Raw genomic sequence first — 15,774 nt, forward strand, 5'->3', positions numbered from 1 at the left:
AAAACACTCCGGGTGTGCATCGCTGTCAGGGTTCGTGTCTCTACCCGCTCAACAAGGAAAACGATTTGTGTTTGGATAAACCTTGAAGATGAAGTAGTAAACGTGGACGTCCGAAAAATCCACTTATTCACATTCAAACTACCCCTTAAGCTGTTTTACACAATAGCTTTAACTTTCTGTTCCACTCTCCAGACAGATCTCCCTGACAGCCCTTACTTTAGCCTATGACTCATGTTCATGTTTTAATGGCGTGGAGAAATTGCTTTGTCACAACAAATCTTGTTAATAGTGATGCTGATGTTTTCCAAGCGTATGCACCCAGGTTGCAGAATTCAAAACAGCTGCTACTTAAGAGTGTCTGAAAAGCCGAGTTTGTTTGAGAGTGAAAGACATACATCACAGGGACGATGAAAACTAACTTGGGCGTCAGGGTGATTGTGTGTCATTTATTACTGAGAGTAACAACATTTTGAGGAACACTGCATTCCCAGAGCCCTTAACTGACAAGCATGAGAAACTGCCTCTCAGGTTGCACCAGTACTGTAAATCTATATTTGTACTCACTTTAAGGCAATCATTGTCATGTAACTAATTGAGATTTGTGCTGTATTTCCTTTGAAGCCCAAACCCTGTTGGCCCTGAGGTGATCATGTGGGACGTTTATGCTATTATGTTTTATACCTGTTTCCATCAGACGCTTGACATCCGAAACAAAAACTGATGTGTCACTTGCATCCTTGTAAACAGCTCTCAGAAAGAGTGTCTTTTGTGATCCTACTGTAGACGAAGTGTCTTTTTCTATTTTATCTATAAGCCTTGATTGCACTAAGATGATAAGGATGACTCCATTGTTACTGAATCCCTCTAAATTATTGTTTACAAGTCAAGCGTGTATCCTTCTTGTTTACCGGCTCATGAAATCCAAACTACACATCTGTTTTTTAGTAAAGAAGATGGTTAAATGGCACAAGGAGGAGACACATTCTCTCTTTTTCCTTTCATTTAAAAACCAGTCACTTCTTTTCTTGACTTTCCATAGCCTGCTGTCCAGGAGACCTTGCATAAAATGCTAAAATATCAAATATCAAATTAGTAGCTTGGAGCGGTTTCACAACAAAAACAACAAAAAACATTTCCCCTCTTACAAAGAGTCTACCAGCTGGCGTGAAAGGATCTGATATTTTCCAATCATTTGTATACACCTAGCCAGTAGTATGATTGTGATCATAACAATGGCTCTCTCCTGTGAGTATTTGCAGCATGTCAGCCGCCTGCATGGGTGCCAGTTTTTTTGTGGCTTTCCAGATTGCCTCGTATGGCCCTCTTGGAGCTAAGGGCTTTGTTCCATCCATGCACTCCAAAGTGTCGAGACCTCTCATGTCACCGCTCTTGGCTCGATGATTGCATATTTTCACAGAGAGCTCGCGCTTTATGGTCATTCAGGACCCTGGCAAATAGCAGGTTCATTTTAGCATCGGGCTTCTCTTCCATGGGGTATTATTGTCTGATAGGTTGTTCCATGCCAAGGAGGGCTGTTTGAAGTGAAAAGGGGCATTCGATATTACAGGTAAGTTAGAGAAGGTGCTGAGTCTAAGTGTCCATTATAATAAGACATCTGTGAATAGAAAGTAACATTTTAAAGTATCTGACTCGTAATGTGGATGGTAAAGAGTTCAAAGCTGACGACATTGAGGTAAAACTTGCCTGTTAAAGTTTCTACCAGGTCAAAAGACAAGCTTTTCATGGGCTTCATTTTGAGTTCCATTAAACTTTTTATTCGACTACAGCACTTATGAGGTTTTGAATCAAAAGCAGCTGGAACCCTCCTGAGATAAAAAAAAAAAAAAAAAAAATAGCAAAGAGCCCTTTTTCAATGAGCTGGAAGTGATAATCTTATTCAGTAAAACTGTGCATTTCTGTAAGGTGTTTTGCAGCTTCAGGTTGGATGGTGGCTCAAGTATGACCGAGACCTACATTAGAGCTCCATGCTGTGGTAGTGGGTAGGGAGAGTGTAACACTGCAAGAAGACGTGCTGCTGAAGTGTCCTTGAGCCTGACAGTGACATCTTACCTGTTCCACGAGAGCTGTTAGCAAGCTGATCTTGACATTTGTGCTCCCTGTAGAGGACGGCATGCCGAAAGAGGATATCTGCGTGAGATCAGTTAAGCACTCAATTAGGAGCCTTTTGGTCACACTGGAGTTGCCTGATTAAACAAGGTTAATTGAAATAACCTGAAATTGGATTATGTTACTTTTAAGCTATGTCTGTACCTGTCTGACCATCTGGAAGAGTAGACGCATTTTTCTCAGGTGCTTAAGTTGACAATATGTGTCACTAATGAAAGAACAAACACTTTCAAGTATGAAGGGTTTATCTGTTCACAACATGTCAAATACATATTCGCTTGATCTGAGTCACATCGGGAAAATACACGCATAGCTTTCTAGTTAAGACAATTTTCCATAAGGCCACAAAGCGTGAACTGAGACAAATAAAGGAACAAACCCCTCATTGTTCATCTTTGAACATCAAAGATGAGTATCTTTGATGTTCAGCCTCAGCTTCAAATTCCAATTTTACCACGCCTTCTGGACTTCAGGCTCCTCTTGAATCACAGTATTTGTCTTATTTAATGCTTCATTAAACATTTTATAAAATTTTAAAACTACCAAGCCCACGAGCTGCTACATAGCCACAACTGAAGTAAAACTTCATCTTAGGTTTCACTTAATTATCAGAACCATTTGGCACGATAACAACTGTTCTATATAGTCTTGCATCTATATCCAGTCATCACAACAGCCTCCACAGTTCTCTGTGCTCTTTTGATGCGATCGCCCTGCTGTGCTTTATTTGAGAGCGTGGTTGGAAGACAGCTTTGTCGATTCTTCAGAAAGAGATTCAAAGAAATATTTGCTTATTTGTGCGAGAATCAAACAACCAGCAACTTCCTTCTTCGGAAGAAACACACAGTGCAGTTCTCTAAGTTAGACTGTGTCAGTTTCAGACATGTAGTTACGGATAATTTGTTTCTCAGCCCTGCATGTGCACTTGAGCCAGCAGTGAGGACTAGAGCTCGACCAATGGACTATGAAGGCCAGCAGTAATATTCACATGAGTGCAAAAGAAAATCTGATATAACTACAATGTGTGTCTTTTTCAGCAACACATTAACAAAGATTTTATGCGAGGATCCTTAAAATGTGACAGCTGTGTTATTATCAAAGGTTACTGGAATTCAAAAAGTAGAAATGCTGAACAAAAACATATGACAACAATATGTGAAACTAAGAATAAATAAGGATTTACTACAAACAGCTGCAGCAACACAAAGCAGCTTAACATTCATGAATGTGCTGCAATTTTGTTTTGCATCTCTGAAGATTAGTGCAGATACTGACATATCTGTGATAAGCTGCGATGATATAAGCATTGGTATATCGGGCAGGCTCTGGTGTCTATTAAAGCTGATGTAGCAGATTTTATAGATGATGATAATGGAGCTCTCCAAATACACACAGTATCGACCAGAAGTGCCTTAACTTTTTCCCTTGGAGGGCCGAAACTCAAACTTACTGGTGGGCCAAAAGCAAACACCTATTTCATTGCATTGCGTTGTTAAAGTCTAAAATTTTATTAGCATCCCAAGTTCCCTTAATTGACTTCTTTCTGCAAGGTGTCACTCTGCCCGCAGTGCTCACATTATGAAAAATAATAATTATGGATCCTTTTGCACTTGAAATATCTCAGGGGGCCAAATCCAGCTGTTGGGCAGCCCTGGTATAGATGAATTCACAGATGCAACATCCAGAAACAAGGTGTAATCATATCCCTTCGTGTTATCATCACACAATTAGGTATTAATTGTCAAAATAACCACAGAATATGTTTTTGATGGGCAATTAAATTTCCACTTCAACAACTTCAGTCATAAGGTTTGATTCCAAAGTAGCGTCTGCAAAAAATTATGCTGCTGGAAATGTTCTGCTCATGAATTAGGATGACCGGGGCCTGTCTACAGCAAACTACAGCAAACTTTGCATCTTGTACCTTGAAATGAATTAGATTACTTGAGGGTAAATAGGTCCCACTAGAATCTGTCATAATGCTTTCTGCTCCAACGATAAAATTCCTAGCTCTGTGTCAGCTGGAATTGCGTAAAATCTAGACCTTTGTACTTGGAAATGCAAAAGCCCACATGTGCATGGAGTTGCTTTTGGTGAGCAATCAGTTCAGGTAGACCAATAGCCCCAAGCTCAGTCTACAGTCTCATGCCCATGTGACTCTTTGATTTGATTCAGGATGTTGTTGGAGTCATTTGAGATCCCTAACAGAGCCTGAATCGGATCATATCCCAGGTTCGCCTCTGCAGGACAATGCCCCGGGAGTCAGGCTCATTGTAAACAAACAAATATTACAGGAAAACATAGAGACAATGAGAAACATGATGAGTACAGATGTGTTCATACAGGGTACAAAATCATGTGAATCATATTCTATGCCCTCTACAGTCTTCCCATGTCACCTCTAGTAAACACCTGTGGGAGATTTTGGACCGACGATTTGCACAGCGCTCTCCGCCACCACCATCAAAACACCAAATGGAGAAAAACCCTGGGTTCATCCCTCCAGTAGAGTCCAGAGAGTAGTGTTTTAGAAATGTATTTTATCATTCTGGCAGCTAAGGACAAGAATTTGTACTTGCATTGTCTTTTAAAGGAGCACAGTATGTGATCAAAGAGTGTATCGTGCTGTGGGAGCCATGACTAATGGTCGGCGCTCGTTATGAATGACCCTGAATGGGGCTCAGGTCAGAGTTGCTTCAGGGCTGAACAGAGAAACACTTAGTCACTGATGTCTCTTGTTGGCTTTGGTCCTCCAGGTTTTGATGACCGGGACACAGACCTGTTCTTGTGCGACACCAACACATGCAAGTTCGATGGGGAGTGTCTAAGAATTGGGAACATGGTGACATGTATCTGCGACTTCAAGGTAAGACCTGGATCTTTCTGTTTTACTGATTTACTGCTTGTTTTTTTTTGTCTTTTGAGGTGTATTTGGTGTTCAGTAAACCATTCTCTGACCAGAGATTGTCTAATCATGTCTTGGCAACTGTAACTAGTCCTGTCAAGCTTTGGATTTCTCGACATGTTGAAGCACGGAGCTGCAGTACGGACAATGCTCTCAAGAGCTTGACAGGTGGTGTCTTTTTAAAATCCAATTTGAAACCAAAAACAGACAAGCAGAAGTGTAAGGAAGGGATTAAACAGGAACACAAGATGCATTTGTTAATATGGCGAACTAGCTCACTACCTACAGTAGCAACCAATTCCAAGGCCATCAGTTTGTGGGGTTGCAGGTGTTTACAGGGTTTCATAGCACATCCACTGAGAAGTATTTTCCAACTTAAGTCTGGTCCTGGATGCAGGTGTAAGATAATATTAGCAGCATTGTGTTATACTTATACTCAGTTTGTCCAACTCATAGAGCTAACGTTAGCTTGATTAGGTGTCTAAATATTGCTGGTGAAATACAAAACCTGCTTTGGTCCAACTCTGCACGAAATGTGGGATTCTGGGACTTTTTTTTAGAAATAACTGCAGTTTCAAGTGGCAAGTCTGCTGCCATAATCTAGATATTTGAAAGAACAAAAAGCTTGACAGCTGTAGCAACAGTGACTGTGGGTGGCAAGGCTTAGCGAACGGTCAGTCAACGGAGGGCCGACAAGTGTTGGGTCGCTGCAGTATTTAGTCGTACAAGAATTTGTTAAATTTCAATCATCTTTTTTGTCGTGTTCAAAGGGTGTGGTTCACAGAATTTAAAAGTCGAGATCTTATAGATTAAAACAGTGGACAGAAAACTCTGTCGAGCTGGAAATACATATTGTGTTGACAAGTAATATATCTTTTAAAGTGACACAATATTTTAAAGAGTTCTATAATCAACTCGATCGAAGTCCATTGTCTTGATTGGACAATATTAGCCCCAGGAGGAGGTGGCTGAATAGCCTGAGCTCAGTTTATAGCTCCCTGTGAAACCCCACGTCACTATGCAGGACCGCTGTACGCTCTCTGCATTCATAAACAAGATTGCCGCTGATGAGACCAAAGACTGAAAGGCCCTCGTTAATGGCATAAATCTAGGAAATTATGCTGTTCTTAGTAATGACTCATACTTAACTTTACGACCAGACCCATAATAAAAAAGGAGCAAACCAGCCAGCTGAGTATTGATTTTGTTATAACGTTTTCAAGCTTTGCAGACTAATATGCTATGCAGGACCTTAGATAAATGAAGCCACTGAGATCTGAAGACGTAGCATGTGTTCTCATCCGTCGCTTTTATCAGCACGTCATCAGCACAGCCAGGCACTAGGCAGGCTGACACTCGATTGGTCACCAGCTTTTATCTCAATTTCGTACTTCCCTCAGAGCAAACGTTAACAGAGGCCTGTAGATAAATGACATTACGGCTCCATTCCTCTTCAGGAGATCTCACACTGATACTGCCGTCGCTGTGCATTGAGGTGCTCTCCGTGCTCTGAGGAATCAGTAGGTCATGCCACGATTTTGGGCTTCACACCGTAGACCTGGGGTCAGCTGGGCTATGCATCTTCTGTTTGTTTGTGTGGAAGGTTTCAGATGTCACCGTTTCATGTCATCAGTCAATGTAAACATGACCTTCGTGGCCAAGCAATTGTTGCCGTGACCTGAAATAATCAGTCACTCCCAATAAGTGTCAAATAAATAGGTCTTAGATTTTTCTCCTGTTGGCAGTTCATTCAGGACCATCAGAAGAGACATGGAAGTTGTATAAATCCTCATTTGGGATTGATTTTGTTTGTTTGTTCTAATGGGTGGATGCACACGTTCTCTCTCTCACACACACACACACAAACCCAAGGAAGAGACATGCAAGGGGCTCTGTGAAGAGGAAGTGAGTTTGGTGTGGTGGAATCAATGGACACTATTCATTGCCAAGATGCATTAGATTCGCCTCACACTGACTCTTGAAAGAGCCAAGACTTTCACTCAGTAACTGGAGTCAAACTGCTGCAGAGCAACATGCTCTCTTTTAACTGAAAATGAGTTGCTTTTTCTGTCAGCTAACACCAGACCCTGACTAATCACACAACATTTCTTTGTAATTCATCTCCCAGTAGCTGCTGGGAAAAGCTATTGTTGCCAGTTTGGTTTTCTTAATGTCAGGTCACAGCGCTGATTCCCAAAAGGGTCGTCCATTCTAAAAATATGTGCGCTCATGGCGCCGTGAAACACTTCAGCTAAAACTGTCCACCAAAGGCTAAATGGCACATATCATTGCTTTCTGTAATGGTGCTTTGTAATATTTCTTGGAGTCACTGGATTTTTTTTCTCTGAACACACAAACTGTACATGTAGCTCTGATTTCCTGCTGTCCTCTTTCTGCATAGATGAATGCAGTTTAAATACAAGAACTGATTGCCAGGAGAGTTTTCTGTTATTGATGCATTTTTCTGACTTGATGCACATTTGGTAAATTCATTGCAAATCAATTAACCCCCTGGTGGCCACAACCAAAGTGTCCCATGTGGGCAAATGTGTGCAGTCACATCTAAAAAATGGTCTTGATATATAGTCGTTCTTTTTGAGTCAGATGTCAGCTCAGTAACATTTCCATAGGAAACAACTGGTGGAAAATATAGATGTTTGAGAGCCTATTTTAACCCTGCACTCATTCCTGTACTTGGAGTATTATTATTATTATACATTTACCGCAAATTTGTATAAGACTAATGATTACAGATTAATCTGCTGATTATTTTGTCCATTAATTGACGGATTGTTTGGTTTGTAAAATTTCTGGAATTGTAAGAAATGCTGTCACAACCACCCAGAGCACAAAGTGACACCTTCACAATACTTGTTTGGTCCAAACGACTGTCCAAACCTCCAAATTGTGAAAAATGCATTTTGAATTGTTGAAATAATTAAAAAGAAAAGCAGAAAATGTTCAAATGTGTCATCTCTGCATAAAAAAATGATCATTTGAAGTAACTTATAACTAAAGCTGTCAGGTAAATGCAGTGAAGCAAAAAGTACAATATTTCCCTGTGAAATGTTAGTAGAAAGTGGCATTCATTTGTAATTAATTACAGTGCTTGGGTAAATGTACGCAGTTGTGTTCCACCACTGATTAAGCCTTTTTCATGCATGTGTACAAACGAATTACTCACAGTTTGCCAACCATATGTTAAAAATGGCTGAAAGTAGAAAAATGAAACACACTGGCAAAGGACACGACCAAAGCTTCTAATAAAATGTGTGCGAGCACAGCTTTTGAAGGCAGGGAGTTGGACCGCTCTGCATGCAGTTTTGGGATGATGCTGCAGGTTTGTTTACAAGTTCCATGTTACATTGCAGCAGATTGTGAGTGGAATATTTGTAAAAGCATCCAAGGTTTATGGAGGCTCCCGCGGAAGATTCTGCAGATGAATGGAAGACAGGTGTTAACACAGCAGATGTAAGTAATGCGATGGGTCATTTCTGTCAGGATTACTTACAGCTCGATGATGCTGACCACAGGCCTCGGTCAAAAAGTACTTCCAGTCTTCCAGATGGGACAGATTTAGTACACGTGTCAATAAACTAAGCATAAGAAAGTTCAGCCAGTCACTGCAGATTCTTTTCCTGTGGTTGGCACCGGTAACCTCACACCAGCTGAGTTGTCCTGATATAGCACGCCTGAATAATCCGTCTGAATGAGGTATGGATCGCAGTCATAAGACACGTGGCACCAGCCTGTAGTCTGCTCGGACATCTTTAGGTTTGACCCCAGAACGGTGCTGTCTGGTTTGGAATGTTTTGCAGGACAGACAAGATAAAAACACACAATTTTATGTAGAGATTATGTTTCTGCCATTTTCGGGCTCTCGCTGGCTCATGGTGATTATCCGGCCCTGTTTCTGGCTACGAGCCTTTCGGGAGGAAGCTGACTGCCGAGCGGTAGAGGGCATCCAGCTTGACAAGGATTTTCTTGGGACAGTTAAGTTCATAACACATTATTGAATGCAGCTGATGATTGTCAGTTGGGCCAAATGATAAAGAGATATGGAGTCAAACACATTTATCCAAGCGCACACATATGACTGACTCATATTTGACTTGAAAAATCAGGAAACCACACTCACTGTGTGTGTGCAATACCATATTTTTGTATGTATACCTTCACATGACAAGTAATTCACAGTTGCTCAGGTAAATCCCATCATTCCACTAATGAAAGTGCAATGCAATGGGAAGAAAGCAACAATTGTTCTGACTGTAGTCTTCAAGAAAGATGTTTCACCCACATTCAAAATGTGTTACACAAAATATGAACCACAATAAGAGAGCGCAGGAAAGTGTTTAAATGGTAGTTAAATTTGAATGAAAAGGCAGTAAAATCACAGTAACGTAAGGAATTTATGTGTCTCCCCTCCGGCTGTTTTGAAAATACAACCGCTCCAAAGATTTCATTTAATACTGCTTCAAATAGTGTGATAAAATATCACAGTATTGTGTGTGTGTGTGTGTGTGTGTGTGTGTGTGTGTGTGTGTGTGTGTGTGTTAATGTTTTTGGAGATGCATTTTGATGCCCCTCTCACCGTCTTGCAGGCTCTCCTGGTCATCTTCAGCTCGGCCCTTAGGCTAGAAAAGCTAGCCCATGTGTTCACCACACAGCTCATTGATGCTAGGTAGCTAGCTAAAGGCAAAGGTTAGCAAAGGCTAGCACATTTTAAATTCAGCATTAATGTGAATCAAAACATGTTAGGCTATAACGTTTCTTCTCGAATGTCATGGCCGTGCATTAGCAATCAGGACAAGCTGCACAAATGCATTAGACCAGTCGTGTTATGCCAATGGTATATGCCGTGCCTCTATGGTAACCATCGAGCAGGTGGAAAAGCAAACTGTTTCTGAGTTTTCAGCATTAACACCAGCACAGGAGCAGCACTAGGTTTGCCATAGTGGAAAGGGGATATCTGTCTCTTCCCTCCTAAAGCTGGCATCCTCCGGCATCATTATCTTTTGGCTTGTCTTAAGGTTTGTGTGACCCTTGACCCTTGACCCTTGTTTTAAGTGAATCTCTTGCATGGACTCCCTCCTTCTTCATTTTCTGAGCCAGTTTGTGATACAGTCAAAAAATGCTAATTTAATTGTTGCATAGATCCAACACAGATGGAAGCAGTGGCAGTCTTAAAACACATGAAACAGAGATGTGGAATAAAAACATTCTGTCTTTAACAAAGTAGCTTTGGTTGCCTGACCTGGCTCAACTATAACCACAGAGGTGGCAGATCCAAAAACAGTTGGAACACTTGTACATTTGCCTGGATGCAACTCAGTGGATTTAACACCTAAATGTGGTGTTCAGTGTCAGTTATTCAATTTTCCACCCCCACAATGCCTTTGGTTGTGGACTCCGAAATTAAATAAATTGTTTAGATTGTTAAACATAATGTACGTGAACATAAATGGTGAATTATGCATCACTTATTATTTATACCCGTGGATACAGACAGCAGGCTCTGCATTAGAGCTAGACCATCAGGGTTAAACATACATAAAACAAAATGTGATGGTTTGCTGATCCATTTTGACAAATACTCAACTGAAGACTGTACAAAGACAATATCCAAAAACACCTGTTTGGAACATTCCACAGGTGAACAGGTTCATTGGTAACAGGTGATGGCATCATGATTGGGTATGAAAGGGGCATCCTGGAAAGACTCAGTTGTTCAAAAGCGAGGATGGAGTGAAGTTCACCACTTTATGAACACATGATTGTAAAAAGGAGATTACTACATGGGCTCAGGACGTGCTAACACATGTTCAGTCGGTGCATACAGTCGACATGGTCCTAAATTTTCAGCTGCACACGAACATCCACACCAGGACCTTGTTACAGATTAGAGTGTTTACTTCAACATTCACAGCTACGCAGACAGCATCATTTCAGCTTATGTAACATTAGTTGACATGTTTGTGGCTTATAGTCGCTCCTCTGTGTGCAGACAGTATCCTCTGACATCCTAATTCAGATTCACCATCATAATGTACATTCAGTCAGCGTAGCATATTTATTGACTTTATAGAGAAGAACTTAGGATAATGTTGGCAGCACATTTGGTCTTCAATATGCTCCCTGCTGGTTGTTTGATGTGACTACTATTCGTTGTAATGCCTGACCTCAGATTGCTCTCCCGCCTTTCACTGCCGGAAGCCGTCTAATGTTTGGGTTGTGATGGCCGGACTGCCGAAGCTCGCAGCACTTCAAAGAGGGTTGAGAGCTAATGTGGGTTCATATGATGGTGATGGGAGGGTGTGGGAGGGCAGCGCGTCCTTCATATTGCACTGAACAACAACCTGTGAAAATGCTTTGGTACAAATACACACACACACACAGGCCACAAACGCTCTGCCGGAGCACGACCGACCCCCACTCCCTCCACCCTCCTCTTCTGTCACAACACACAAATATCTTCACATCCACCCAAATAGGCTTATATGATAAAATGTACAGTAATGAAATACCTCCAATTACACAGATACACACAAATTCACGCAGGCCCAGGTGGTACTGACACCAGCTTCTGAAGCAGACCCCATTCCATATATTTGCATTCATTTATCATCCTTTCATCCAGGGCCATGTGAACGGACTGGGACTGAGATTTTGAATAACGGTGAATTTATTTCCTGATGCAGGGAAGCTGTAACAGCAGGGACCCCGACAAACATGATGATAAGCAGTCATCTGTGACTAAGGTGACAGAGCGTAAAATGCCAGCCTGATCTCAGGGTTACTTATCAGACTTTTTATGAAACCGAATGCAGCTTGATTTTTTTCACACTGTACAAAATCAGTTAGTGTAACTGATAGTGAGTGGTAATGACTTTGTAGAAGGCCCTTCAGTTTATTTTGAAGGCATAACTAAAGACTGAAAGTGATTGGATATGCCCTGCCTTTTGGAAATAAGTTATTTTGAGCAACCCTTCCAGTGAAATGTCGGCACTTTGATTTGTTTGTCGCCACATTTGCACCAACAAAGTTCGATCCCTAAGATTTTGCATCATTAAACAGGAAGTTCCTCTCAAGCAGCCACATGTGTAACAGTCCTTTCTGTAAATTTAATCTCATTACCCAATGAGAAGTCTTTGATGCCTTACTGTTTCCTGACCTTTAGTCTGACTCACCGGATGTAGACTGCAGGTATAAGCCTGCCGCCATCTGCGTGTTACCATTTTCAAAATGCCTGTCGCTACTGGAAACAACAACAACCTCCGGGCTAGCAACCGACAAGCTGATCTATGCTTAAAATGGCAAGTTTCCCTAACCTGGTCGCTAACGGTACGAACATAAACAAGCTAGCAGCTGGCACCTTTGTGGGGATTAAGCCATTTTAATGCCAAACCTCGCCTCCACACGTGCAAATCTTCCACCAAAACAAGTTCCCCCCAACTTTATTTTGAAAGGGCACCGTCTCTGCATCCTGGGCTTTACACCATCCAAGACGATTGTGATGGGTTTGAAGAGAGCCAAACAAGTCAGAGCATTTCTTCCTTTACACCTGTCATACCCTCCCTGTACCCCTGCATAGAATATAGATGATGTGCCGACACGAGACCTCAGTTGGAGCTTTTGGTGTTGCCAGCAACCAGTAAAGCAATTATTGCGAGAAGGCATTTGTAGACATAGATTTTTATGAAAAGGCATTCCACGTATGGCCATCTTAAAACCTTTGATGCATGTCATCCCTCCTTACTGAGGGGTTTTCACACGCTGTGCTGCAAGTTTTGTTGTTGACGTGGTGATGTGTTGGCTGATGAATAAAGCCAATCCAATCCGCTGTTGTTCGAGCCAAGCAAATTAATATATTCCTCTTTTACAATAAGATAAGCGCTGGATTGTTTCATCAGTATTTTGCATAGCCTAATCCTCTTTGCTCAGATTCTTTCAACCCTGCATCTCCTGCCGTCTCCACACTGCCTGCCGTTTCTTCCATCCTCTCATCTGTCGTTTTCTAATCACTTCTCTCATGTATGTGGTCCTCTTGTTATTTTTTCGGTGCTTGTGGGAGAGCTGCAAGCCCTTAAAATGTTAAAGGTTCAGTTCTTCCAAATTGCAAAAAATACACATTTTATTTGCCTCTTGTGACTTCTACCCATGCACACTGATTTGGTTTTATATGCTGAGATTTTGAGATATCCATCTGAGATTTCTGCTGCAACTGCAACACAATTCGGAGGAATCGCAGGAATTTGATATTGTTATGCTTGAAAGTACTTTAAACAGAAAAAAATGTTCTCAGTGAAGATCTTTGGATTATCCTGGGGAGTTTCTGTAAAGGTTACTGAGGTTTTAAAGTGTAATTTCTTCAATACTTTGAGGAGAGCGGGTAAAAATCTATTCTTCTCCATTACAGTACATTAGAGGGGGAGCAGAAGTATCAGAGCTGAATATCTCAACACATTGGCATAGTAAACCATAACGATCTGCCCAGCCAAACACCAACTGTGAGATGTGTTTTTCTTTCTCATAATTTTGGACAATCGGTCGTTCAGGTTCTTGCCTTTCTCCTGTTTCCGCAGGTCTCCGTGGTGGGGCACAATCACCCCTTGTCTTTGCATGATAAATATACCAATTAAAATCAGCAAGACGGGTTAGCACAGGAGGCAAGTTTCTGAGTCACATATTTGCGGTGTGAAAATGTGAGAGCGTGCAGCTAAAACAAAGCAAGTGATGATGAAGGAGCTGAGTGTTTGACACATGCTGCTTTGTTTCACGGAGTGAGCTGATGACACAATCATGTTTGTGTAACTTGTACTTATGCACTATTTTACTATACTGTTGAATCTCCGTCTGACAGGGCTACATTTTGTTTAAAATAGGTAACTTTCAAACAGCTTGTGTGAGGTGTATGAATGTGTACTAAGCTGTAGGGTAGGCTGGCGCTGTGGTGCAAAGCACAGCAGCATTGAACTGAATTTCTCCACTGCTTGTGCAGCAATGTGCTGCTGCAACCACAATGCTGGGGAAGATGAGGTGATCCTTTTTCCTGGAGTGGTCGAGTGCAGGATGCTCGATTTTCTCCTCAGTGCAGCCCCTGCAGGGAAGTCGCTCCTCTTATTTAATTGTGAGCTGCCAATAACAGTTATTTGTATTATCTGTTTATCTGCACATCAATTAATTGATTTTTTTTGTGTATAAAATGTCAGAAAATAATGAAAAATTCCAACGTGACATCTTCAAACGTTCTTCAGAGGCTCTCTGCGTCTCAGGACTGCTGTATTAGTGCACTTTACACTATCGCATTAGGTTTTGATGAGGTGATTATAATCACAACTTGCTTTTTTTCTTAATTAGAATTAGATTAAAACCAAGATATGAATGAAATGTGCTGAAGGAGGCTTCTCCCTGACACCTCACCTCTCGCATCGAGATATACTGTTAATGATATAAATGTCTCAATGGCAAAATTAATTTCTATCCCATGAGATGGAGGCGCTGAGACTACTAAGTGAAGGCGGAGACGCAGGACTTGGGGAGGAATTGTGTCGGCCGTCCCTCCTGAAAAACGGAGCATCTGTGTCAGCTCCTCTGTGGCTCTGGCTGGCCTGTCAGACACTATTACAGAGGAGCCTGTCTCCTGTGACTCGGCTGGGGAGACTTCGTAGGGACTGGCGGGCCTGGCCCTAATCAAGAGAAGACTGCCAAATGGTTAAAGAGCAGAAGTACAAGCCAGCCACCTCCCAGTCTCCCTCTATCTGTCTCCATCTTCCCGTTGTCACAGTAACTCTCGTCCCTTCCATTACTCTCTGTCTCTTTCTCTGCCTCGCTTGTCCAAATAGCTCACCCTCCCTCATTTCTGTCCTCTGCTACTCTCTCTTTGTTTCTCCTTCCATTGTAAGGACTTGACCAAGTGTTCGTAAACAGGGCAAGGCATCATGGGAGAGAGTTTGTCACTTACCCAGACGATGCTTGACACCCCTCTGTCCAGGAGGTCTGTGGAATACAGCACAAGTGTCAGCACGGAACAGATTTGTCAGTCTGACGGCACTCCTCAGGGATCCATTGTTGGTTTCTCGGGTTTTTTTCCATTCACCTTCTCTGACATTGGCTGTTTCTGAGTGTCTGGGGTGGCGTGGCTTTTCCAAAAGCAAAATAAAACTGTGCTGGGTCTGTGGAATATTAGTCTCAGTTTGTAAAAACTGGCAGAAATCAAAACCAATCTCTCTGGGAAGCCAAGTTTGATATAAATGATTATTGACCCAACTCTGTCTGTGGCCATTATCTCAGACACACCAACCACACCAACTCCCTCTCTTCCTTATTGAGCCATCGTCAGACTTTTGCTTTGCCCCATTTCCCACATGAAAGATGACGAGTCCCATGATCTGTCAAATACCTGTTTCAGATCAGCACGGTGACGCAGGGTGATCTGAGCGGTCTCAACACGTCTTGGCTTTGTGACCCCTCAGCACAGGTCTCATATTTTGACATGGAGGGATGAATGTTTCCGTCAGAGAAAGTAGTTTTGTTGAATTCCTCAATGTTTTTGTAACTACCTGCTTGACTACACTGCATTTTTCTCTCAAAAGGGTAGTGATACAATAGTCCATGGGCCAGACCAGATATCGGTACCACTCAGGGTGACGAAGGTTACTTATATTTTTTTAAAAGATCTATGTCTGTAGATGATATTTTGGTATGATAGACCTTCCAGAGTGGTAGCTAAATCATAGTTA

At 41.8% G+C, this 15,774-nt stretch overlaps 1 protein-coding gene across 2 annotated transcripts in view; it reads left to right on the forward strand.

The window, feature by feature from the left end:
- The window catches only part of tmeff2a (transmembrane protein with EGF-like and two follistatin-like domains 2a), a 105,060-nt gene that overhangs the window by 8,274 nt on the left and 81,012 nt on the right, over positions 1-15,774 (forward strand). For both annotated transcript variants that reach the window (XM_076746328.1, XM_076746329.1), the window contains exon 2: positions 4,884-4,993. In XM_076746328.1, coding sequence (XP_076602443.1) covers positions 4,884-4,993 — 110 coding nt within the window. The remainder of the gene's footprint in view (positions 1-4,883; positions 4,994-15,774) is intronic.

Source organism: Chaetodon auriga, chromosome 13 (genome assembly GCF_051107435.1).
Source record: "Chaetodon auriga isolate fChaAug3 chromosome 13, fChaAug3.hap1, whole genome shotgun sequence".
In the NCBI taxonomy this organism is placed as follows: domain Eukaryota; kingdom Metazoa; phylum Chordata; class Actinopteri; order Chaetodontiformes; family Chaetodontidae; genus Chaetodon; species Chaetodon auriga.